The 27,052-nt window shown below is 38.6% G+C and overlaps 1 protein-coding gene across 5 annotated transcripts in view; it reads left to right on the top strand.

Annotated features, from left to right (window-relative positions):
* UNC80 (unc-80 homolog, NALCN channel complex subunit) overlaps positions 1-27,052 on the top strand; it is a 213,369-nt gene that overhangs the window by 142,675 nt on the left and 43,642 nt on the right. For 4 of the 5 annotated variants that reach the window (XM_066278794.1, XM_066278791.1, XM_066278793.1 and 1 more), the window contains 14 exons: positions 2,759-2,945; positions 3,570-3,701; positions 5,461-5,604; positions 9,946-10,046; positions 11,275-11,361; positions 14,430-14,613; positions 17,115-17,209; positions 17,828-17,917; positions 18,598-18,699; positions 20,566-20,746; positions 21,792-22,060; positions 23,902-24,036; positions 25,554-25,692; positions 26,521-26,617. In XM_066278794.1, coding sequence (XP_066134891.1) covers positions 2,759-2,945; positions 3,570-3,701; positions 5,461-5,604; positions 9,946-10,046; positions 11,275-11,361; positions 14,430-14,613; positions 17,115-17,209; positions 17,828-17,917; positions 18,598-18,699; positions 20,566-20,746; positions 21,792-22,060; positions 23,902-24,036; positions 25,554-25,692; positions 26,521-26,617 — 1,943 coding nt within the window. The remainder of the gene's footprint in view (positions 1-2,758; positions 2,946-3,569; positions 3,702-5,460; positions 5,605-9,945; positions 10,047-11,274; positions 11,362-14,429; positions 14,614-17,114; positions 17,210-17,827; positions 17,918-18,597; positions 18,700-20,565; positions 20,747-21,791; positions 22,061-23,901; positions 24,037-25,553; positions 25,693-26,520; positions 26,618-27,052) is intronic. The other variant, XM_066278792.1, reaches the window with a different exon arrangement.

Here is a 27,052-nt window from a genome sequence, read left to right as displayed (position 1 = left end):
ACACTCCCCCCCACCCACCAGGCTTCCTGATGTACATGTAGGAGAAAAAAACAACGAATGTGTTAGATTGTTCACTTTTTGTCATAAGAATATAACAACCCAGAAAATAAGCCACAAAGGTATTTTGTTCTTGTGAACAGGATAGAAGGAATTAACCTCTGGAGTGCATTTGCAGACCTCTGAGACAACACAGTATTGTTTTATAATTAAAGCAGCAGTTACCTTGTAAAGCTATTAGACATTGATTTATTGGCCAAAGATAACACTTTTGCCTCTATTTATTTATAAAACAGACATTTTTCACCTGTGATACTAAGCTACCTAAAAGCTAATGGTGTTGATCCTGGATGAGTAAGAGAAAGTGCTGAGTAGGCAGCTCCTGTTTCCTGTTTTGACCTGAGTCCGTTCTTCATTCTATCGATTATCAGTATCATCATCACAAACATCACTCTGAGGCCTCAGGTCTTAGGCTCCTTTAGTAGATCACTGCTGTATGTAATGTAATTTATTAATGGTTAAGTTTAAAACAGTCTATTTATGGGCAAGAACCAAGTACATGTGCTTTGTGAAAAAAAAATAAATTTTCAAAATAAGACTTTTTAACCTGTTGAATAGCATTTTTGTACATTACAAAAGTAATATAGAAAAATTTTAAAATAAAGCAAAAATAAGGAAACAAAACATATCTCTTTGTATGATACAAATCCATGATTATAAAGTCATAGCACTTACGGCAATTGGTATATAAATATTAAAGATTTTTGATACATCTAAGAAAATATTCCCAGCAAGGGGTTCTACCATTTTACTCTTATACAATAAAATAAGAAAGTGCTTTCTTTATTCAAATAAACTAGTATTTTTTAAAATGTCATTTGGAATAGCAAAAAAACAATATTTTGCTGATTTTATTTCTACTTCTTTAATAAGTTAGTTGAATATGTCAAATTAGGTTAAGCAGTTTGAAGATCTCATATTCACTTTCTAGGCATTGTAGTTTTCTATGGGGAACTGTTTGAACTCTATCCATAAACATTTTTATTTTAATTCTTCTGCATATCGTACCTTAATATCTGATGGTTTTCATGCCAAAGAGAAAGGCACACCTGGTTCCTCCCCCATATGTTCAGTCATTTCATCAGCTGGAGCCCTGTCATAAGGACCTTTTGTTCTTCTCCCATAAAGGTGATGGATTCATTGAAGCCAAACACATTCTTTATTCCAAGTTGACAGTGAATTTCAAACCAAGTCTGCTGGTCTATATTCACTTCTTTTTCTTTCATTCTACAACTCTTATCTTATCATAATAATAAACTATCTCAACCCTGACTCTGAAAATAAATCGCCATTTGGCCCATCAAATGCCCTAAACTGCTGTTGTGCCAACGATTATAAGAACATTAGTCTATGTTAGGATCTGGCTTAAAGGGGACGTGTATGAATGCATCCCTTTAGAAGATTGACCAGCACCTCTTGTCTATTTCTACAACCCTACATGACCACAGGCAACAAAGAGATGTGGAGTCACTCTTATACATAGACATTACTTCATATTGGTAGCAGAGAACACCCACGTTCCCTTCCCTGTTCTGAAACCACTGACTTTGTCCCCAAAGCTCTTGGAACTTGTCTCAATGTAAGCATCACGATGAAGGCACAAATATTCAATAGAATGGCCACTCTGCAGAGCGAATGTTTTCTCCTTTATTGTGTCCTTACCTGTTAGGCCTTTGCTGTAGGTAAACTGAATCATATTTTACATTCATCTTGTAACACCATCACCTCTCATAATTTTTCATCTGTAGCTTTGTTTCTATAAATATTGTTAAGGTTTTTACAGTGTGTCACTGTGTTTATCTACAGATATTATTTATTTACACTGTGACAGACACTTGAGATTTTAAAAAATGCAATAAACCCCATAAGTAGTTGGTTTATATGAGAGATAGCTCTCTTTCCTACTCCCTTTCATGATTCTAATCCTCTCTTTTATTAACCTTATGAAATAAATGACCTTCAGGTAAAGCCAGTTTAAAAAATCTGGAGAACCTGACCAGGTGGTGGCACAGTAAATAGAGTGTCGGACTGGGACACAGAGGGCCAGTTTCAAAACCCTCAAGTGCTAGATTGAGCACAGGCTCACCAACTTGAGCACAAGGTTGCTTGGCATGAGCGTGGGATCATCGACCCCATGGTCACTGGCTTGAAGCTCAAGGTCGCTGACTTCAGCCCAAGGTTGCTGGCTTGAACAAGGAGTCAGTTGCTCTGCTGTAGACCCCCCCCCCAGTCAAGGCACATATGAGAAAGCAATCAATGAACAACTAAGGAGCCACAATGAAAAATTGATGCTTTTCATCTCTCTCCCTTCCTGTCTGTCTGTCCCTGTCTGTCCCTCACGCTGACTCTCTCCCTGTCTCTATCAAACAACAACAAAAACCCGTAGAGAGGGTTAAAATTATTTGATTTTAATGTTTAAAGAGGGAATCATTGATATCACCCAAAATCTTAAAGATGAAGTCAGGTATTTTCAGAAATTCTTGAAGAATTTTTCTGATTGAGTGAAAAAGAATAGCTTAGTTGTGCCAACCTGAGAACTCGGTAGAAAAACAAGTAAATCTCCAGGAAATTAGATCATGGATATACTAACATTTCCTGAGGACAAAGTACTGCATCTGTGTAATTCATTGGAACCCTCTTTATGCTTGTGACCCTTATAGAAGAGTTGCTATTAAATAAACTTGCTTTCATGTCTCCATAGAAATCCTTTTCTGCCCGGGCTGTGTCCCGCTCCCATCAAAGGGCAGAGCACATCTTAAAGAACTTGCAACAGGAAGAAGAGAAGAAACGTCTTGGTCGAGAAGCCAGCCTCATCACCGCCATCCCCATCACCCAGGAGGCTTGCTACGAGCCCACCTGCACACCCAACTCAGAGCCAGAAGAAGAAGGTGCCCTCTACACATGGGACTTCTTGGGGGGGGCTGAGTCACATGGAAGGGAAAGAATTTGCTTTAAAATAAACTGATAGTTTTATGTGAAATGAGATGATATGCTCCCTCTATCTCTCTCTCACCTCTGGACACTATTCAAAGAAAGAGAAAAGTTTTAGTTTTCTAAATGATTAAAGTTGTCCTGTTTAAAGAAAAGGATGTTAGCTACCCTGAATGAAGCAATATGAGAATGGACCAAACAGTGATTTTAATTCAGGGAACAGCTGAATCTAGAGTATTTATTAAAGTGGATGCAATCAATCTTTCATTATTAAAAATGAGGTTAGTCAATTGACTAGCTTCAGCCTTCAGAAGTGCAAACAATTTGTTGGTTGGCACCAGAAAATAACTTAGGAACTATTCTAAAACCAATGATTCTCTGCCCTGCTTTTGTGGAATCTTTGGGAGGAATTTTTGTCTTCTTTGTGTAATTTTTTTTTCCCTTTCCTAAGTACACTCTAAATTGCTTAAGCTTTGTGCTCTGAGGGCAGTATACACTTGTGACATGTGTACAGCTATAGTTGTGTTGATAACCTGTTTTGTTATAAAACCAAAGTTCACATTCCCCATTTTCTTTGCCAGTAGAAGAAGTCACCAATCTGGCTTCCCGCCGACTGTCTGTCAGTCCATCCTGTACCTCCAGCACTTCCCACAGGAACTACTCCTTCCGCCGCGGGTCGGTCTGGTCAGTGCGTTCAGCTGTTAGTGCCGAAGGTGTGTCCTCTTGCAAATGTGATATTTATTCCTCATGACTCATGGGTTTTGAAATATTTTTCAATTAACATTATCTCACTTCACTACACTACACTGCTTTCATTAAAGAATTTGTTTCAAGGCTTGAAGTTCCAAATATATATATATTGGAACTTCAATATATATATATATATATATATATATATATATATATATATATATATATATATTTGGAACTTCAATATATATATATTGGATTGAGTAATGGCCTGAAAAAATTATTGTGGATTTTACCCAACAATTGTCCTCTATCGATTGGCTCTACTTTAATAACATTTCAAGTAATCATATTGCTGAGGGGTCGGTAGACATTTTCCTAACCAGTTTATAGTTTAACCCTGGCTACACATTACACTCAACTAGAGAGCTTTTTTTAAAATGTCCAAGTCACGCCCAAGACCAAATCAGAATCTCTAAGGGTGGGACTCACACATCAGTATATTTTAAATCTACTTGGGGTATCCCAGCGTGTGGCCAAGACCCAGTAGGATGCTTTAAGATGCTGTTCTGAAAAAACTAAACCACCAAAGGAAGACCACAGCTCATGCTGCCGCTGCACCGAAATCTGCTTCCAGGGAGAAATGTGACACTCTTAAGTGCACTTATTTATAAAGTCATCAAGAAGTTGCACAGAAATTATGCTTCACAGTGATACAAATTTTATCGCTGATTTATAAAGTTATATTAAAAAGTTGTATAGAAAACAATGGTTCTCACCCTTGGCTCCACAACCCTGGGAAACTTTAAAAAATGACCAATGCTAATTAACACAACTTATGGAGATAGTGCCCAAGCTACACCTGTCTTTCTTTATAGCAGCTTTATTGAGATATAATTCACATACCATAAAATTCACTCTTTTGGAGTGTATAATGCAGTGGATATTAGTATTCTCACAGGGTATGCAATCATCGCCACTATCTGATTTTAGAATATTTTCATCATCCCAGAAAATATACTCTTTAGCAGTCATTTCTTATCCATTGCATCCCCAAACCCTTGGTAAAAAAGAATCTTTCTGTTTCCATGGATTTTCCTATTCTCTACATTTCACATGAATAGAATCATACAACATGTATCCTTTTGCTATTAGTTTCTGATTCAGCATAATGTTTTTAAGGTTGTCACGTGTATCAATTCTTAACTTCCTTTTAATACTAGATAAGATTCCATTGTATGAATATACTACATTTTATTAGTTTACCAGTTAGTAGACATTTGGGTTGTTAGCACTTTTTTGGCTATTATTAATTATGCTGCATTGAGCAGTTATGTGCAAGTTCTGTGAGAAAAACTACCGAACTCTTTTTCAAAGTGGCTGTATCATTTTACCTTCCTACCAAAATGTACGAAGGTTCCAGTTGCTCCATATCCTTGAACAGCCAAAATAATCTTGGAAATGAAGGACAAAGTGGGAAGACTCACATTTCCCAACTTCAAAACAACACAAAGCTGCAATAATCAAGATTCTATGGTATTAACACAAGGTTTGGATAACAGATCAATGGAATAGATTTGAACAACCAGAAGTAAACCATTACATTCCTATATTGATTTCATGTTTGAGAAGGGCACCAAGAAAATTCAATGGGGAAAAGAGTCTTTTTAGCAACTGGTACTGGGATATCTATATACCCAAGAGTGTTAAATATGTAAGCCTAGAACTGAAAAGTGTTTATAATACTGATAAAAAGCACTTTGGTTATGTCTTCTGCTTCAGATGAGGAGCACACCACTGAACACACACCAAACCACCATGTGCCTCAGCCCCCTCAGGCAGTGTTCCCAGCATGCATCTGTGCAGCAGTGCTCCCCATTGTCCATCTCATGGAGGATGGTGAGGTGCGGGAAGATGGAGTAGCAGGTACGGTTTTACTAGTAAAACCAAAATATTTACGTCATTCTTCTGGTGTAGACAGTAGGGTGTTTTTGAATATATTAACTACTGGCCACATGTTGAGTTGTTTTATGCAGGTATTATAGTTATAGATTTGTAGTGTACTATACAAACAGTATCATTTTCTCCACCACTTCCTCCCCACCTTTATGACAAAGAAATTCCATTTAACATAAGTAGTTGGATCCAGGGGCATTGTTCATGGCCAGAGAACAGAATGACACATATTTGGAAATCATACAGTGATTTTGGCCACGTTAAAAAACTTACCTATTAGCTACGCACCACCAATGCCATTTTTCCAACTAATTACCTTCCAGAGTTACTATCTAAAGATAGTAATTGCAACACGAAATGATAAACTAGAGGAAAAGATGATTAAGATCTGTAACAGTTTAATATTCTTAATGTTATTTTTAAACTTTTCTATAATGATTTTTTAAAACCACAAAAGAAAATTGGGCAAAAGGTAGAGATAAAATCTAATGGCTAAAATGGCTAAAACATCTATAAACAAATTGTTGTTTAAAACAATAAAATCTTACATGTCAGCTAAAAGAACTACAAAGATGATTTTAAATAAAAATACCCAAGATTGATAAAGATTTAAGGAAAAGAACATCTTCACACTTTGTTGATGGGAGTATAACATTCAACAAAAGCATTTTAGAACAAAAATTTCATGATATATGTCAAAAACTAAAGAATGTGAAAAACTCTTCACACAAATTTTGACTTCTAACCATTTTCTAAGGCAATAATGAGTGCTGTATAAAGGTTTATATAAGACACTGTGCATTGAATGTTATTTAAAATAACAAATACTTAAAAAGTTTAAATGGCCAACAATAGACAATTAAACAATTAGTAATGATAGCTCCATATATGACATCCTTCTGTGCACATATTAGGAATAACATTCTAGAAGAACATTAACATGAAGTGTTCAGTATATTGCTAAGTAAAAAAAATACTGAGTAATAAATAATATTTTCTAGATATTATTTAAAAATACATGTAAATATTGATATATCAATATATCTCATGTTATGTGCAAGAACATATTTCAAAATGTTCATAGTTTCTATGTTGGTAGAATTACTAGTCTTATTTTTTTTGTTGTTTATTCTGTATTTTTTATATTTTGCATATTAACTTTCCTTACTTCAATAATCAGAATAAAAATATTATAAAAGTTTTATAACCAATTTCAGCCTAAGAAAAACCTACACCTTTTAAATCATGTATAAAGACACATGAAAGCTAAAGCTTATATCCATATTTACACATGTGAATATTATTTATTTATAAAAGCTCTTAATTTTAATTGAGTGGTTAGTTTCTGAAGCAAAAAATTGGTATAATTTATTTAAAATACAGACTGAGTAAAAGTTCATGCTAAAGCCCACATTCTTAGTTTAGAAAACTAAACTAAATAAACCATTTAGACTGAGGATCATCTGATTATTACCCACCACACACTTTCACCCACCTGTTTTCTTAGCCTGGGCACTTCCAAGCAATCTTAGCCTGACCACCTTCCCCAAAGAAGTAGCACTTTCTTTCACATTAGAAATAATTACTTATTCCTAAGACATCTATCATTAGAAGTGGGGGCCTAAGAAAAATAGACACTCAGACCAATGGAACAGAATAGAAAGCCCAGAAATAAAACCACATATATATGGTCAAATAATTTTTGATAAAGGGGCCAACAACACACAATGGAGAAAAGAAAGCCTCTTCAACAAATGGTGTTGGGAAAACTGGAAAGCCACATGCAAAAGAATGAAACTCGACTACAGCCTATCCCCGTGTACTAAAATTAATTGAAAATGGATCAAAGACCTAAATATAAGACCTGAAACAATAAAGTACATAGAAGAAGACATAGGTACTAAAATCATGGACCTGGGTTTTAAAGAACATTTTATGAACTTGACTCCAATGGCAAGAGAAGTGAAGGCAAAGATAAATGAATGGGACTACATCAGAATAAAAAGTTTTTGCTCAGCAAGAGAAACTGATATCAAAATAAACAGACAGCCAACTAAATGGGAAATGATATTTTCAAACAACAGCTCAGATAAGGGCCTAATATCCAAAATTTACAAAGAACTCATAAAACTCAACAACAAACAATCCAATAAAAAAATGGGAAGAGGACATGAACAGACACTTCTCCCAGGAAGAAATACAAATGGCCAACAGATATATGAAAAGATGCTCAGCTTCATTAGTTATTAGAGAAATGCAAATCAAAACTACAATGAGATACCACCTCACCCCTGTTAGATTAGCTATTATCAACAAGACGGGTAATAGCAAATGTTGGAGAAGCTGCGGAGAAAAGGGAACTCTCATCCACTGTTGGTGGGACTGTAAAGTAGTACAACCATTATGGAGGAAAGTATGGTGGTTCCTCAAAAAACTGCAAATAGAACTACCTTATGACCCAGCAATCCCTCTACTGGGTATATACCCCAAAACCTCAGAAACATTGATACGTAAAGACACATGTAGCCCCATGTTCATTGCAGCACTGTTCACAGTGGCCAAGACATGGAAACAACCAAAAAGCCCTTCAATAGAAGACTGGATAAAGAAGATGTGGCACATATACACTATAGAATACTACTCAGCCATAAGAAATGATGACATCAGATCATTTACAGCAAAATGGTGGGATCTTGATAACATTATACGGAGTGAAATAAGTAAATCAGAAAAAAACAAGAACTACATGATTCCATACATTGGTGGAATATAAAAACGAGACTAAGAGACATGGACAAGAGTGTGGTGGTTACCAGGGGTGGGGGGAGGGAGGACATGGGAGGGAGGGAGGGAGAGAGTTAGGGGGAGGGGGAGGGGCACAGAGAACTAGATAGAGGGTGGCAGAGGACAATCTGACTTTGGGCATGGGGTATGCAACATAATTTAATGACAAAATAACCTAGACATGTTTTCTTTGAATATATGTACCCTGATTTATTAATGTCATCCCATTACCATTAATAAAAATTTATTAAAAAAAAAAAGAAGTGGGGGCCTAATTATTACTAGCTCAACTATTTTATCTTGCTGGAAAAGATACTATTTAAAGCATTTATGTGAATAGTGAAAGATCATCTCTAGTCCTTCTGCATCCTAATGCAACACATAATGTTTAAAAATCAAATAATTACTTTAGGAATTTCTTCATACAACAAATAATTAAATATGGCTTTAAGAAATACTTGCCACTGCTAATATCAGGGTGATTTCCAAAACAATCACAAATGTATTCTTTTTTCAGTATAAATATAGCATGGTATTAGTTTTGCATATAAAACACAAAGATTTGATATATGTACATACTATGAAATGATTACCACAATAAGTTTAGTTAATACCCATCTCTACACATAGTTATAATTTTTTTCTTATGAAGAAAACTTTTAAGATCTACTCCCTTGGGCACTTTTTTTTTTTTTTTTTACAGAGACAGAGAGTCAGAGGGATAGACAGGGACAGACAGACAGGAATGGAGACAGATGAGAAGCATCAATCGTTAGTTTTTCCTTGCGCGTTGGGACTTCTTAGTTGTTCATTGATTGCTTTCTCATATGTGCCTTGACTGTGGGCCTTCAGCAGACTGAGTAACCCCTTGCTGGAACCAGTGACTGCTCAAGCCAGATGAGCCCATGTTCAAGCTGGCGACCTCGGGGTCTCGAACCTGGGTCCTTCAACATCCCAGTCCAACGCTCTATCCACTGTGCCACCACCTGGTCAGGCCCTTGGGCACTTTTAAATGTTAACTATTTTCACCATGCCCTACTTAACAGTCCCAAGATTTAGCTTATAACTGCAGGATTGTACCTTTGATTACCTTCACTCATTTCCTATCTCCTCAATACCCCCTGCCTCTGAAAACCACTAGCCTGTTCTCTGAGTTCAGGCTTCCTTTTAGATTTCACATATAGGTGAGATAATACAGTTGTCTTTATCTGGCTCATTTCACTTAGCATAATGCCCTCAAAATCCATCCATGTTGTCGCAAATGACAGAATGTCTCTTTAAGTCTAAATGATAATTACATATCACAAATGTATTCTTTATAAAAGCAACACTTACACCTGAAAACCGTCTCATACTTGTTTGTTACCTTTTCATTATAGTTTAAAATGTTCTTTCCATAGAAAAAGAGTTCCCAGAACTTTTTTAAGGAAAATTATGAGATCAGTTAAAGCTTAATTATTTGAGTACTTTATTTAATAAGTTTATTTCAACTTAAGTCAAATGATCAGTTTCTTTTCTCTTTTAAAGTGAGCGCTGTGGCCCAACAAGTCTTGTGGAATTGTCTAATTGAAGATCCATCAACAGTTCTTCGACATTTTCTGGAAAAACTTACCATCAGCAATAGACAAGTAAATTTCTCTTTTTTTCTCTTTTCTTTTTATTTATTTATTTTTTAGTGCAGCTACATGCATGAACACAGTTGAAAGCAAGCAATGGACTTTATAGTGCTTGTGCATGCAACATCAGTGTCTTCTGATAATTACAATGATTAGCAATCTTAAACTTTGCTGTTTTCTTTCTAATTTCTCCATTAACCGATGTCTCCATAGTGTAAGGTACACTGCTAGTAATGACCTTCAGATGCTGACAGATCCTCAGTCTTTTAAACAAAGATGAAATTCAGCATAATGTTCTTAGTACTGGGAACATCTGTTGAATTTTGATTGCTTGGTAGTCTGCAATGGATGTAGGTAAGGTTACTAGGCTATGTTGAAACTCTTCACTAATAAAAAATTCTAACTTAACAGACCACCCTGTAAGAAGGCTGTTCAAATAAAAGTAGTTTTCTGAGCAATGACAAAATTCACTGATGATTAAAAATGATTTATTCACTTCTATGTCATGGCCCTGTTGACTAGAAGATTAACTTTAGCCTCTGAAAGATAGGGTTAATTAAGTTTTTTGTTTATCCTCTCCTGGCTTACCTTTATCTGTTTCACTGGAAATCCAGGAAGCAGAATTATGAAGTTCAATAACTCTGGCTGGTTTAATGGTTTCTCAACGTAGGTTCTTCTCACATTTACGTTGCCCCTGGCAGCCATAGCACATGGAGTTGACTACATTTGCAGCTTTCCCATGATGTGCCTGTGACCAGGAGACACAGTCTAAATTTGGATTTTTAAAAAGAGTTGTCTGCTGCTCAGTTATTTCATGTGTCAGCTCCTAAGACCGTTATGGCGAACCTTTTTATAAAAATTGCCCACTTTTGCAGTGCTGGTCAACCTGGTCTCTCTCATCCACTAGCGGGGGTTCCAGCTTTCATGGTAGGCGGGAGTGGAGCAACCAAACGGCGCCCCGATTGGCTCACCATGAAAACTGGACCGACCAGGTTGACCAGTACTGCAAAAGTGGGAGGTTTTTATAAAGAGGTTCGCCATCAAGGTCCTAGGAGAAGGTGTTAGAGTTAATTTAAATACTATGTAACAAGTATTGCATTGACTATGTTAAAATGTTGAACATAATGGAAATCAAAATGTGAGCAAAAGTAAGGAACATCCACCCCCTTACTTTTCAAGAAGTTCATTTTATTTCCTGCAGCATGGCAGCTGAATGAGGCATGGGATTCTCTTCTTTCAGGATGAGTTAATGTACATGCTGCGCAAGCTTCTCCTGAACATTGGAGACTTTCCTGCTCAGACGTCACACATCCTATTCAACTACTTGGTGAGTCTCAGTCTCCAGTAGGTTATAAGAAGCAGCAATATGCAAAAAGGCGACAGGAAATTTTGGGGTTTTTTTTGCAATAGATTCCCATTAATAGGTAACTAAAGGTGAATTGGAGTGAGTTAAGTATCCTAATCAGCTAAATTCACCACTATGCATATGGAGAAACTTTTCCTGGCACAGTCCCTGACATGTCATAGGTACTCAGTACATGTCAGTTTCCTCTCTATCTTCCTTTGGCATTATACAACTTTCTTATGTTAGTTCCTAATTTGGGTTTGAGAAAGCTTACATGTAATTAAAAGCACACATCTATACTCAACACACACACACACACACACACACACACACACACACACACACACGTTGCCCTGTGAATACGCTCTTGTATGACAACTATCTATACTTTAAGCCATCCTGAGCCCTCCAGAATTTACCAGGTTTTTTTGTATTCTCCTTGTACCCTAGATGATTATGCAGTTTGGAGATGGTTGACGTGATACTTGTTCTTTGAAACTGCAGCTTAATTCAGGCAGACAGATGGTGAAATAAATTTCTTTGCTGAGCGAAAATTTTTTCTCTCCCTCACTATTATCGGTCTGCTAGCGGATTGGGGAAAAGAAGACTTATTCTGGTGCATCTGTAGCAGAATGATAAATTTAACTTACACTACAATTTTGGGCATGCAGAGGAAATTTATAATTTTTTTTCTTTTCTCTATGATTGATTTGGTTTTCCTCCTGAGTACCCACCTGCTGGTTGACAAGGGAAATAATATAAATCATGTCGAATCTGGTTTTAAGTTCAGGTTGATAAAAGTATATAAATAGTACCTTTGGATAGTATTCAGTCTCTCTTGGCTAAAAATACATTCTAGGAATTCCCTTCACTTCCAACTGCTTTCATCTTTAAACACTATGTGAAGCTGGGAAAGTAAAAAGATCCTTGTTCAGCGTCTCTTGTCCAACATTTGCTCTGGCTCCTCCCTTCATGAGACTGCTCTTCAGCTGACTGGTTGCTCAGTGCTCTGCTGGTGGAAGTCAAAGGCCATGGCTGCTGTGACTTGGGATCCTTCTGCTCCCAGCGGTATTTTTTGGGAGACTCAACCTCACCTCAGCTCCTGCTGGTCCTGAAGACACCTCTGAGTTTGGGTAGTGAGTCTCATATGGCTCCAGCTAGAATGCCCTGCACTAGTGACACCAACCTATGCCAGTTCTATCTAGAAAGCTCTCCAGCCAGGCTTTCTGCTACTTCTTGGTCCTGTCTACATCTCACAAAAGCCAAAGGTAGATTGTCAAAGCCAGATATCAAGGCCTCCCTCAGTTTAAGTATAAGTTGCATTCAAGGTAGTATGGAAAGTCTCTGAGGTGAACTCATATCAAAGATCCAAATGGAGGCTGGAAACAGCAGCCACTTCAGTGCACCTGCCTGGCCTCCAGCTCACTGGATAGGGTATGCTTCCTGGGACCACTGCTGCCCTCCAAAGTGTAGCCTTGGGATAGGAAAATGGATGTTTCATCTTCTGTCTGCCACACTCTGCTGTCAACTCCAAATAAGCCCAAATGGGAGATTTAAGTTCTCCCAGCTGGTCATTCATAAGCAAATGGAAGAAAGGGCTGCCAATACTTTGGCTTTGCTATATAATCGTGTTTTGCATGAACATAAATTTCTGTTTTTGCATTTCTGTCTAAACCCTAATCTTCCCCCCAGGCCCAAGCACATGGATGTTTTGGGTGAACTATAGAAAGGATCTTGTACTCAGAATAGCAAAACAGTGGAAGGCAGGTCATTTTTAAACCAGTACCCTTACCATGAATATTTTTCTAACACCTATTATAGAAGTGTGTGTGGTGGGGACATAAGAAACACTAGCCTAGCTCTTTCAGACTTTATTAGGGACATTTAAACCCACTGCTTAACCTGACTCAGAGTGCTTTAACCTGAGGTATGAGCACATCTGGGGATATGGGAAGACTTTTAAAGGAGTTTGTTGCCCAGAAAGTTTTAAGGGAATAAATCTCTAACTCCTCAACTTACAAATATATACTAACACTTTTTGAACATGCCTGCCATTTCAGTTGTCACTCCATTCTTGTACACAGAGGGACCCTCCCTGACTGTCACAGACATCACCAGGCTTCCCTGGCAAGCCCACTGGACAGGAAGAGTCTGATGCACTGTGTTCGTTCTAAGGAAACCTCATTTCTGATTGGTCGGGGCACTTTGAATCCATAGAACTTCCCGCCTTTGCCTGTCTTTTATCAGTTTCTACCGTGGTTGAGCTCTGGCCCTCATTAGGGTATTCAGATTAGGATCATGACACTGATTCTTTCAATGTAACTGGAGAGTTTTACAGAATTAACAAGTTTGTTAAGAAACAATGGATAAAAGCCACTGGGACAGTATGGGGGAGGGGAGCTTTTACATTTTTTTTTCTGATTATTTTTGTGCATTATTGAATGAAGTAGTTAATGCTTATTTCATCAAATTAGATAAAAAGCACATACCAAATCAGTCAATCTTCTTATTTCAATGTATAGAATATATATTCTATTCCTATTAACAAAAATAAACTTCTAATGAGACATTTTAAATGTCAAGCTTAAAACTGTACAAAAGGACACATAGTTTTTCAAAGTTACTGAGAGGACACAAATAAAGACCTTCAAGGTTACCGACTTACCTAAGCAGAGTGTTCATACATTCAGGCCGTTAGACCTAATCAAGCAGCCAAGAGTGTTTGGGCAAACATCATATAGAGATTATTTTTAGGTCGTCTAAGTATCTGAGCTACCAAGTGACTTGAGTCCTGGAAAAATGATCTCCTATTTTTCTCTTAAGAATTCACCATTGTTAGTGATACATAAAAATGTGCAGCAATCTGCTGTGGTCAGTTTTCCAGTTGCAGCCTCTCTTGCTTACTGTCACTGAAAGTGTCGGAGAAGCATGTGAACAGAGAACATGGCGGTACAAAGACATATTTACTCAAGAAAAGAAAAACCAAGGGAAAGAGAATGTGCACTCAGAATCATTATGGCGTTGTGAATTCTTCCTGTTCTGCCCTGCAGGTGGGGTTAATCATGTACTTTGTCCGGACCCCCTGTGAGTGGGGCATGGATGCCATTTCCGCCACTCTGACTTTCCTGTGGGAGGTGGTCGGCTATGTGGAGGGCCTCTTCTTCAAGGACCTGAAGCAGACCATGAAGAAGGAGCAGTGCGAGGTGAAGCTTCTAGTGACTGCGTCAATGCCAGGTAACCTCTACTGCTTTTGGACGACATAACTTTTTGTTAAGAGTATCAGTAACCATTTTACGTACTTTTTTTAAATTTTAATTTTCGATTACAGTTGACATTTAATAATATGTTTTGTCAGTTTCAGGTGTACGACATAGTGGTTAGACAAGCTTATCCTTTGCAAAAGCAATCTCTAATATTCCTAGTACCCACCTGGCACTGTATATAGTAATTACAATATTATTGACTCTGTTCCCTATGCAAAATGTTGTGTCCCGGTGACTACTTTGTAACTGTCAATGTGTACTTCCTAGGCCCTTCACCTTTTCCCCCAGCCCCCTAACCCCCTTCCCTCTGGCAGCCCTCAGTCTCTCTCTGTGTCTGTGAGTCTGTGTCTATCTTGTTTGTTCGCTTATTTTGTTCTAAATAACCCTTTTGAAAACCAAGCATTGTTTTCATTCATGAGAAAATTTTCAGAGTTCTGACCCTGGTGTTGAGTGCTTCAAAGAATTTTTGTTTAAAACAATCTGAAGAAATACAATGGACCCTTTAAGAGTCAGCAATTGCCAGATGAAAAAAGAGACATTAGAACTGAGATCCCAGCGAGCCAGTCCTTGTGGGGCTGCCAAGGTTACCGATTTATTTAAGTCCATCGCAGCGGGCCAGCCGAACTGAAAGCCTTTTGAATGAATTTTTGGCACTGCAAGGAGAATCATATTGTTTGCATGGCACGGACCCCAGTCCTTTGTAAACTCAATGAGAGATGGCTTTATGAAAAATTGGAAAAGGGAAAAGCAGGAAGAAAGAGAATTACAAAAGAACGTGAAGTGCGATGTAAACCGTAGATACAGTTTCTTTTCACTTTGGATAGTTTGTCTTTGTTTAAGATTAGAATTTTGCCAAGCCTTTATCTTTGTGCAGTGAATGGGAAAATATAAGAGGATGCATGTATTGAAGTAAAGAGAAAGATAAAATTATATAGAAGGACACAGATTCTGGCTGCAAAGAGGCCCGTGTTGAAATCATAGAACTGCCATTCATTGTCTATATAGCTAGTTTTAGATATGAAAAAGTTCATAATTTTTCAAGTTTTCTTTCCTCGTGGGTAAAAATAGGGATATAACCATACTTCACAATCCTGAGGAATAGATGAGTTTATTATGTAAAATACTCACTGTTGTACCTGACTCGTGGTAAGGATTCAATAAATGGTAGTTTTGTATCAAAGATTTGTAATTAGTGAATGAAGTAGAGTAAACATTATCTCACTGGCTAAGTAGAATACATACAAATGTACATTTAAACTGTATTTCCGGTACTTGTTTTGGTTTGGCTAATATCTATGTTTACATCTCTTCAACCTTTATTGCCTGATCATCTTATTTAAAACACAGGATATGTTTTTTTTTGTTTTTTGTTTTTGTTTTTGTTTTTTGTATTTTTCTGAAGCTGGAAACAGGGAGAGACAGTCAGACAGACTCCTGCATGCGCCCCACCGGGATCCACCCAGCGCGCCACCAGGGGCTACACTCTCCCCATCAGGGGGCGATGCTCTGCCCCTCTGGGGCGTCACTCTGTTGCGACCAGAGCCACTCTAGCGCCTGGGGCAGAGGCCAAGGAGCCATCCCCAGCACCCAGGCCATCTTTGCTCCAATGAAGCCTCGGCTGCGGGAGGGGAAGAGAGAAACAGAGAGGAAGGAGAGGGGGAGGGGTGGAGAAGCAGATGGGCGCTTCTCCTGTGTGCCCTGGCTGGGAATCGAACCCGGGACTTCTGCACACCAGGCCGACACTCTACCACTGAGCCAACCGGCCAGGGCAGGATATGTTTTTTGTTGCAATGTTTAAGGCTTGAAGTCTGACTCTTCCATTAGATCAGCAGTTTTCAACTGATGTGCTGCAAGAATTTTTAAAACATGTAATATCTATTTCATCAGGGGCACTGACTTCCTTTCCCTTAGGTTGTCAAATAAAAAAATGACAACAACCAACACAATAGTAGCTGTCAGTGGAATGAATCAAAATTACACCTTTTTTTTTGTCAGATTGGCAAAAAAATATATTTTTGGATGTGCCACAGAATTTCAATAATTAGTTTATGTGTGCCATAAGATGAAAACGGTTGAAAATCACTGTGCTAAATAACTGTGTTATTTTGAATCAGTTACTTATAAGTTCTTACTTATAAAAATAAATGCTATTTCCTCATTTGTAAGATGAAATAATAATACCCATATTATTGAGTTGCTGTGAAATTTAAATATGATTTTGCACATACAGCACATATAAAAGTATTGAGAACTCCATAAATAGTAGCTGTCATTATTTAACAAGTGAATATATTTAAAATCTGTATTTAACTATTTATATAAAGGAGTTCAGTTAATACACTACACAATTCACATTAAGCACTAATAGTAATAATCATAATAAAAATATCTGCTTATTGATAATATTTTGTGTTTTAATTATATTTTTTTCTATAGTAGAAGTCAGTTCATTATGATGTTTGCCTTCTATAGGTACCAAGACCTTGGTGGTTCATGGACAGAATGAGTGTGATATCCCAACCCAGTTACCAGTTCATGAAGACACTCAATTTGAAGCCCTGTTAAAGGTAGGGATGACCTTGACAGAAGCGATTTAATGACACAATGGAGCAGCAGCATGGCATTCTGGTATGCTCTCCTGACTGCTCTGGAAATGCTGGGAACCTTGCTGGCATCACACATGCTGGTCTGGAGGTGCCCTGGGTTTGCCCCCTGGGCACTGGGGCAAACACTATCTGTCAGCTGATGATCTATAGACATATTTGGAGCATCTAGTTCAACAATATACAGTCTTGACTTGTCACTGGCAGGAATTACTGGAGAAGCAGAAAACATATAACTGAGAATATATCAAGTGAGTCAAGAAAGTATTTTTAATGGTTATGGCATTGATTCCCCTCAAAAGAAATGTAGCATTTACTAGTCCTTATTATATCATTCTCTGAATAACTGCATATCCAAATTCATTATGTATCCATATGTGTATGTACATGTATATATACATACATACACACATATATGCATAATATATAAGAACTGTGTAAGTTATATAAACATGTACACATATATATAAACTCTTTTTAAGAAGTTACCTTGTTTTCATGATATTTGTATTTTTTAGCTTACTTTCTAGCACATAATATGTTCTCAATAAACATTTATTAATATTTGTTATTATTGTTTAGGAATGTTTGGAGTTTTTTAATATCCCAGAATCCCAGTCAACCCATTATTTTCTCATGGATAAACGCTGGAACCTTATCCACTATAATAAGGTGAGACTGTGAAGTAAGATACTCATCTTGAGTGGTGTCAGAACTTGTCATGCCTTTTTTGAAGGCAGCATGCATTCAGGGAGGCATTGTTGTTTAGAGATTAGGAATATGGCCACTACCACTTAGGTCGTACAACCTTACTGTCTATGTAGCAGTGTAATAGCTACTTACCTTTGTAGCCTTCAGTTTTCTGTCCGCAGAATGAAGGAGATGATGAGAATATCTACTGTAGAGTTGTGATAAGTAAAGGAGATAAGCCACGTAAAGGTGACTCGTTATTATTAAATCTAGATGATGAAAAACTAAGCTGTCCATATAATAAGTACAAGTGTCTATTTGGAATTTTAATGTTTCTCTGATTCCCTTTTCTGTGATGTTAAGCATAATCGGGGTGACTTGATCTAATGAGCAAAAGGGGACCTTAGGAAGACCACTGACATCACTTTACAGTGAATTGCCTTCGGCTCCTTTGCTCCCTTGGGTTTGGAAAGGGTAATTTGAAGCTTTCCTGAAGAGGGGTTTTACCTTCCTTGGAGTTTTATAGAATTGGGGAATGAAAGTAGTAAGAATCAAAACCATTGAGAAATATATAACTGTTGTTTTTATGACCTAAAAAGGAAATGAGATTAAAAGTTTAATCATCTGAACTCTTTTCTTGTCTCTGTGTAATCCCATCACAGACCTACGTTCGGGACATTTATCCTTTCCGGAGGTCAGTGTCTCCCCAGCTGAACCTGGTACATATGCATCCAGAGAAAGGACAGGAGCTCATTCAGAAACAGGTACCTGACAGCTTCAGTTTTAGTCTGTGGTTTTGTCCTGTCATTGGGATGATGATCGGTAAATGTGTTGCCAACCCCTGAGATTCTGTGATTCTGTTTGATCCTCTGTAGAGAGAATGCACGGATGGGCCTTTGATCAATAAATAGGTCCCCAAAATAATTTTTTAAGTTTTATAAATTGGATTGTAATGTGAAAGTATTAAGGAAAACTCACCTGGATTAATGCTATGTGTGATGAATCATTGCATACAAACAATGAAAATCTTCTAATTTATCTACCTACTTGTTTTTAAGCATGAATTTTCATTCCATATTTTTGTAAAACAGGATTGGAAGTACACATAACGTAGCTATTAGAAGGTTGTCCCAGAGGTTTATGCTAGCTGGAAAATAAATAACTAAAAGGGATCGGTGAGGTATGTCCGAAAAAGGCACTGAACTAAGGTCCAGAAATTTGGACTCAGGTCCAGCTCTGCCACGGACCAGTGATCTGACCTTGGGCATGTTACTAACTTCTCTTCTAAAGGAGGAGACATAATCAAGCAGTTGAACTTAGATTTAAGATTGAAGAGCAGAATAATGTTCACATGTTTCATCACAAACCAGACTTTGAGCTTAAAGAAATTCACTATTTTGCATGCAAAATATAGGTGTAGTATGCAATTCTAATAACACAATTTTAATATGATTTATGCATTACATTTGTTTATATTTTATTCATATCAAATTGTAATTGATTTACACTTCTTTTTAAAAAAATGTCTAAACAAAAATTTTGGGAAACTTTATCATTTCAGTTTTTCTCCACATAGCAAGACTGCTAATTTGGCTTCAGATTATCCAAAATACTTTTATGAGATGAATAGGTATGGCATAGAATCAGACCACTTAAATAATTAATAATATAATTACTATTAACGATATAACATTACATTTAAAAGAAAGAAAATACTGAATGTGTTACGAGGACAAAACTGTAAGATCTTACATTTAAACAATTTCTAAAACAATTCTCCCCAAATTATTCCAGCCCATGATTTTGGCAGCAAAACAACTAAAATCATCATGAATAATGGCACTTCACTAGTGTGTTTTTTATCCATGCTTAAGAACACGTTCTAAAAGAATAGCATAAAATGGGGCTCTGGCTCTGCGTGCACTCCGCGTTGGACCTTAAGATGTCTTTCTCAGTTCTTCAGGGAGATAATACCCAAAGCCATGACTCGGCTCTGACGTTTTCTCAACAGCAGCTCGCTGCTCATGAACTTTCAAGTCATATCCCCAGTCCACTGAGCAGCAGCAGAACAAAGAGTAGGGACTAAGAGGCCCATGTTCGTGCCATCTAAATTCAGAAGCATTAACCTAGGGTCCCATTAGCTTTTGTCTCAAGATAAATTTTTCCTGGATCCCATATTGGTCATTTTTAAAGAGGCAAACCCAGAACTGACCGGAAACAGATGAAGGCATCAATGGAGATGGTAGGAACCATTGGAATGGACTATTTGGCTCCTGTTGGAGAAGGTCTTCCATATTATGATATCCAGACAAATGGCCTCTATTTGATTGAGCTATTCCTGACAATGCTTGCCTTGTGTTCCTCCAGTGTGCAAAGTCTATAAGAACCATTCTTTTCTGTGGAGCAGACAGATGCAGGAAGTGAGGGTCAATTAAATATTGTTTGCTCTTTCTGTGTGGTAAAGGAAAAAAAAAATGTTCTCCCTCATTTTACCCTCACCCCCCCCCCCCACGCCTTGATTTTATCAGCCTGATTTGCCAGTAAAAATTTTACTTCGATTTCTTCACTCTTTGTCATTTCGGAGTTGCAAGTTCTATTTTTCCTCTGCTCCTGCTTTCGTTCATGGCTAGGTCTTCACCAGGAAGCTGGAGGAAGTCGGGCGGGTTTTGTTTCTCATCTCCCTGACCCAGAAGATCCCCATCGCCCACAAGCAGTCCCATGTCTCCATGCTCCAGGAAGACCTCCTCCGCCTGCCCTCATTCCCGCGAAGTGCTATTGACGCCGAATTCTCACTCTTCAGTGACCCTCAAGGTATCAAGTCAAAAAGGTCTCTGGGGCTTCTCACGCCCTTGTTTTGTCCTTGGCTGGGAAGCATCTTCATCAGCAGACAGTGGTGTAGGCCCGCGGTTCCCACCCTGACTGGACATGAGAGTCGCCTGGAGGATAAAATACAGGTTGCTTGGGCCCCACCCTTCACCCCCAAGTTTCTGGTTCAGTGGCTCTAAAATTGGACCCAGGAACCTGCATGTCTAATTAGAGTTCCCAACTAATGATAATGCTGCTGTTCCAGAGACCAAACTTTGAGAGCACTGCTCTAAGCCAATTGCAAGCAGTCTGCAGGAAATCGTATGATGTTAGGTTGACTCGATGAAGAATCGGGATTTATAAGAAGCTCAAGAGGAAGCAAAAGTATTCTTTAGTGACAGTGATCAGGACAGTGGTTGCCTTTGGGCGGGGGGAATGAATGCCCCAGAAAGGGACATGCAGGGACTTTCTGAAGCGAGGAAGTGAGCTTACGTATTGACTGGGGAGATGGGTGCACAAGCGTGTATTTTTGTCAAAACTCATTCAACCCTATATAAGATCTGTGCATTTTACTTTTTCTAAATTATACCTGAATTGAGAAAGAAACAGAGTCACTTAAGAAATCTCGCTCTGTTAGTCAATTATTAATTTGGGACAATGTACTTAAATGAGACAATGTCTTCAAGTGGAAGCCCAGAGCAACAGTGGAAAGAGCTCTAGTCTGACCAGGAGTTAAAGGATCAAGCAGTAGTGCCATCCCTGCCATTCCTCCCTGAATAATCTCTCCCAAAGACACAGCGTGTTCAGCAGCATCCCGCTGCAATTGTCTCCTCTGAGTCAAAGAGGTGACACTGCAAGTCCTTTGAGAACTGAGACATGCTGTACCAATGCCAGCAATGCTGTGCTGGGAAGCATTGCAGCAGTGGATTGTCACTTCCCAGAGCTGGCACAAATGGAGAACAGCCGTGCCCTTGGGTTTGATTGCCCTCCCATGCCGACTGGATTGGCGTGGGGCTGCTAACTCTGTGTCTGCTGTTTTGTGTTCTCACAGCTGGAAAGGAGCTGTTTGGCCTCGACACTCTTCAGAAAAGCTTGTGGATCCAGCTCCTAGAGGAAATGTTCCTGGGTATGCCGAGCGAGTTTCCCTGGGGCGATGAAATCATGCTTTTCCTCAACGTGTTCAACGGGGCCCTGATCCTCCACCCAGAAGACAGCGCCCTGCTCAGGCAGTACGCGGCCACCGTCATCAACAGCGCTGTGCACTTCAACCACCTCTTCTCCCTCAGCGGCTACCAGTGGATTCTGCCCACCATGCTGCAGGTGCCGGCTCTCCTCTCCTCACCTGAAAATTCACCTAAGTACTGTTTGTCTAGCAGGTCTACAAGATATATATGGAAATCTTTAAATGACGGTCATCATCTTTTGTGACAGCAGAAAGCACCCAATGAAATCCCCTTAAACGTGTCCAAGAGGTCACAATATTCCAATGTATGCTGCGATCCCCCAGACCTGGAATATGCCTTCCCATTTCTTCTAGGCCAGTGATTCTCAAAGTATGGTCTCAGGCCAAGCAGGGTCAGCGTCACCTGGGAATCTGTTAGAAATACACATTCTTGGGCCCCATTCCAGACCAACTGAATCAGAAACTCTGAAGTCAGCGCCCAGTCATGTGTTTTTTTGTTCGTTTGTTTGTTTTTTGTTTTGTTTTGTATTTTTCTGAAGCTGGAAATGGGGAGAGACAGTCAGACAGACTCCCGCATGCGCCCGACCGGGATCCACGTGGCACGCCCACCAGGGGCGAAGCTCTGCCCACCAGGGGGCGATGCTCTGCCCCTCCGGGGCATTGCTCTGCCACGACCAGAGCCACTCTAGCGCCTAGGGCAGAGGCCAAGGAGCCATCCCCAGCGCCCGGGCCATCTTTGCTCCAATGGAGCCTTGGCTGCGGGAAGGGAAGAGAGAGACAGAGAGGAAGGAGGGAGGGGTGGAGAAGCAGATGGGCGCTTCTCCTATGTGCCCTGGCCGGGAATTGAACCCGGGTTCCCCGCACGCCAGGCCGACGCTCTACCGCTGAGCCAACCGGCCAGGGCCCAGTCATGTGTTTCAACAAGACAGCCAGGTGGTTCTGATGCCCTTAGAATGTTTGAGAGTCATTATTCCAATGGATGGCAAGTGTTCAGCTGCTATTTCTCCAGGAGAGTCTCTAACTTCTGTCTGAATAGAAATTCTCCTTGCCATTACTTTTGGTATGAAGAGATTGAAGGAGGTGAATTTAGCAGAAACAGTTTCTGTTCACTTGTATCTAAAGTGTATCTGGCCACATTTAAGAGCACTGAAGAAAGTTCAGATAAGGCCGGGGGCTCATTCTAGTTCTCAATTTTTACGGAAGTTTTTTAAAAAGTTATGAAAGTATTACATGCTCGTGCAAAGTGGAGTTCACTCAACCTCCAGGGACAAGAAATGTACTTTTATTATCACCTATTTCTGTCCTACTTTTAAGTAGTTGGAATTTTCTCTATATTTATAAGCTTTTTACTGATTGCTAAAATAATAACTGCTCATTATAAAATTAAGAAGATAAAGAAAAGTTTTAAAAAGAAAATAAAGATCACTTATAATCCTCCCTCCTATGTGACCATTGTTTATATGTCTTGAAAATCCTGGCACTCTATCCTGCCTTTTTTACAAAACAAAAGGTGAATCATACCATATATTCCAGTTTGTTACCTACTTTTTTCATATAACACTACGAATACTATGGGCATCTCTTTTCAGGGAGCTACTTGAGCACTATAGCATTTTAAAAAATAGCTGCTTAGTAGTCTGTTGTATGCAAGTGCCATAATTCACTGAACTAACCCCAATTTATGAATAATTTAAGTTGCTTCAAATTTTCCACCATTAGAAGCAAACTTGCAGCAGGCATTCTTGTATATGTATGTATCTTTGTACATTTGCCCAATTCTTTTCTTGAGATAAATTCCTACTCACAAACTTCCTGTGGGGGAGTATATTTATATACTTTTTAGGCTTTCTGAGTATGTTACCGAATTTCTCTGAAGAAAGGTAACACTATTTTACCTCCCCTCTGCCAGTTGATGAAAATTCCTCCATGTTTCCCACGGCTATGAGGCATGTTCTGAAAACGTGGCATCTTTCCATAGGTGTACTCCGACTATGAAAGCAATCCCCAGTTGCGACAAGCCATCGAGTTTGCCTGCCACCAGTTCTACATTCTCCACCGGAAGCCCTTTGTGCTCCAGCTGTTCGCTAGTGTGGCCCCTCTGCTGGAGTTTCCTGTGAGTAAACTCTGTGGAAATGAAAAAGACTTGAGCAGATGAGGAAGACAAAGGCTCTTTATTCACGGCTTGCTATAGTGAGGGCATCAGCCACGAACACTTGTGTTTGGGCAGAGACTGAAAGGCAGACAAAAGAGTGAGTGAGAAAGCTTCATAGGGTGAAAAGGGAAGGCTTTGGTAAAGTCCTGACTGGAGGCGGTTGGCCTGGGAAAGCTGTAAGTGGGCTGACTAGAAATGGGACATCTTATGTGATTGGTTAGAGGTGCATCTTGGCTTTCTATGATTGGTCCTAAATTGAAAGTGGGGACAAAGATTAGGGAAGCTGTCAATTATTAATCAAGCCCTGGCTGTTTCAGGGCCTATGGTTATGGAGTTATAATTTGGTTTCCACTAGAACGAGATGTCCAACAAGCCTCATGTCCAACAAGCCTGCATGCAGGCTGACTTCCTGAGCTGGTTTCTGTGGACAGTGGTTTTGGGTTGGTTTCCTGGGCAGGTTACTCCAGGTTGTAGATCAGAGTTCTATTTGTGTATATGGCCTGGACATTGTGCACTTGTATAATCAGTCTCTTGGGTCTTTTTCGTCAACCCATGGGATATGAATGCTATAAATCATTTCTCTTTCAACAGGAAAGCCATTTTTGTTCAGACTTCTTTTCAACCCCCGTCTCAGCCCCTAAGATGTAAATAGAACAACTCTTCAGTGTTTTATACTCAGTTAATGAAAGTATAGAAAACATAAAAAATCAAAAAAAGAGTTCTTGATTCCTTTTCCTTTTTATTATTCTTTAACATCCCCTTTTTTATTTTTCTTTAGAACATTTATCCCATATCACATGCCATACCTGTATCCTTTCATTAATATGTATCTCTACCACACCCCACAATAGAATTTAAACTCCATTTAAGCAAGACCTTTGTCTGTTTAATGTCTTTTTTAGTTGTTTTGTGTATATGCTTTTTTTTTACCTGTAACTTCAGCACACAGAATAGTACTTAGCACAGAGTAGGAATTTAATAGAGAATTGTTATTTCAATAAATAAATCAAAGCCATTTAAAGTAGATTTAAGATACTAAGTATCTCCATTGTGGAGATATATCATCAAATAGGATTTCTAAAATTCCCAGAGCTGTTAAGTAAGTATCTGTTACCCCAAAGGTATTTGAACTATTTAATTTTCCCATTATAAAATTTGTCTTTGCAAATGCTGAACCCTATGATTGAAGACCAGAGGAGCCACTGGCATGAAGTCTTCTGGCAGCTGCCATATTGCTATATTTTTATACGTTTTCACAAATATCCCTTTGGACCAGATTAGCATTTAATAGATACCATAAAAGTCAGATGTTCCACTCCAGAATCACACAGCATTGTTGGGTGCAGAATTATGTACACTGAATACCAGATCAGTGTAATCATTATCGGCGGTGGTGTTTGTGAAATTTGAATTCCTGATCAAACCATATTAGAACTGAGGTGGAAATCGATAAGCTAAAGTTGCCTTTCTTTCTACAGGATGCTGCCAATAATGGGCCCAGCAAAGGTGTGTCCGCTCAGTGCCTGTTTGACTTGCTGCAGTCCCTGGAGGGAGAGACCACTGACATATTAGACATCCTAGAGTTGGTCAAAGCTGAGAAGCCACTTAAGTCATTAGGTAGAAGCAAAATTTGTCTTGATGTGTTTTGTTTTTCTTTGTAACTGTTCTTTAAAAAATAACTCTATATTGAATGTTTTGAACTAAATCAAAACAGCAAAAATAGATGGAACAGTGGTATAAATTGAATGAGTACATCTTGCCATCTCTTGTTTTTCTTAAATTTCTTGTAAATCCTAAAGAGTAAGGCGTCCCCCCCCCCCCCCCGTCTGGATAGTTTGCTTAGTTAGAGAGTTGTCCTGGTACACAAAGATTGCGGATTTGATCCCCGGTCAGGGCACATACAGAAACAAACTGATGTTTCTCTCTCTCTCTTATTCCCTTCCCCTCTTTCTAAAATCAATCAATAATTTATTTTTTTTAAAGTAAGGACTTCTCTGCCATTGAAATTGTATGAAAATGATGTTAAGTAAACTATTGTTTTAGCACTGTGGTCTTCAGAAAATTGGGTTTTCTTGGGAAATTCTAAGTGAATAACCCATCAAAATGCTCTTTTTTTTTTTTTATCGTGAGTTGTTAGAGGTCATATCTGACATTAGGCCATCCAAATGGTATCTTCTAGGAAGTGAGTTTTTTAAAAAATATCCCTCCCAAAAAAGCACTTTTATGTTTTATTTTATTATTTAAAAGTTTTAAAAAAAACAGAGAAAGAGAGAATTTTCAGGCTCTTTAGATGAAGAAATTAATACTGTTTACAATTTAGGAATAAAATCTGATGAAAATATGGCTGCACAATCTAATTGGGGGGGAAATGTTAAGAGCACTAAGTTCCTCTCTATCCCTGGCAGAATCCTCTTGATTGTGTGCCTGCATGTTCTGTCCCTTCAGATTTCTGCTATGGAAACGAAGACCTGACGTTCTCTATAAGTGAGGCCATTAAGCTCTGTGTTACGGTGGTGGCATACGCTCCGGAGTCGTTCCGAAGGTAACCGCAGCCCTTTATTCTGTGTCTTGTGTTAAGTAAATATAACAAGGGAAATAAAATTGAATGAATACGAGGGTGGTAGATGCTAACATTAGCCTGTAACTTTCTGGCAAGTAAGTTTTCAGAACTAAATTTGGGAAACTTGTCATAGCCGAGGTTCCGGAAAATGCAGTAAATCTTCACTAATTTGAAATCCCCTAATTTAGAATTTGTGCAGCAGCTAAGATGTTTAGTCTTGTTTAGAGAATATCTTCACATGTATTACAAATTAATGGTAAAGAAAAATTTTGACTAGACACGTAATCTATAGTATTTAAGGAAACTCCTTTCAAGAAGCAATAAAAAATGTCACACAAAGAGCAAGAATATAAATCTTGCCTGTTATTTTGCTAAGTGTGAGAAATTTAAAGGACTCACGTAGAGCATGTCACCCCA

This window comes from Saccopteryx bilineata, chromosome 5 (assembly GCF_036850765.1).
Source record: "Saccopteryx bilineata isolate mSacBil1 chromosome 5, mSacBil1_pri_phased_curated, whole genome shotgun sequence".
In the NCBI taxonomy this organism is placed as follows: Eukaryota; Metazoa; Chordata; class Mammalia; order Chiroptera; family Emballonuridae; genus Saccopteryx; species Saccopteryx bilineata.
Note: the sequence above shows the minus strand (reverse complement) of the source record. Positions and strands in the feature narration are given on the sequence as shown.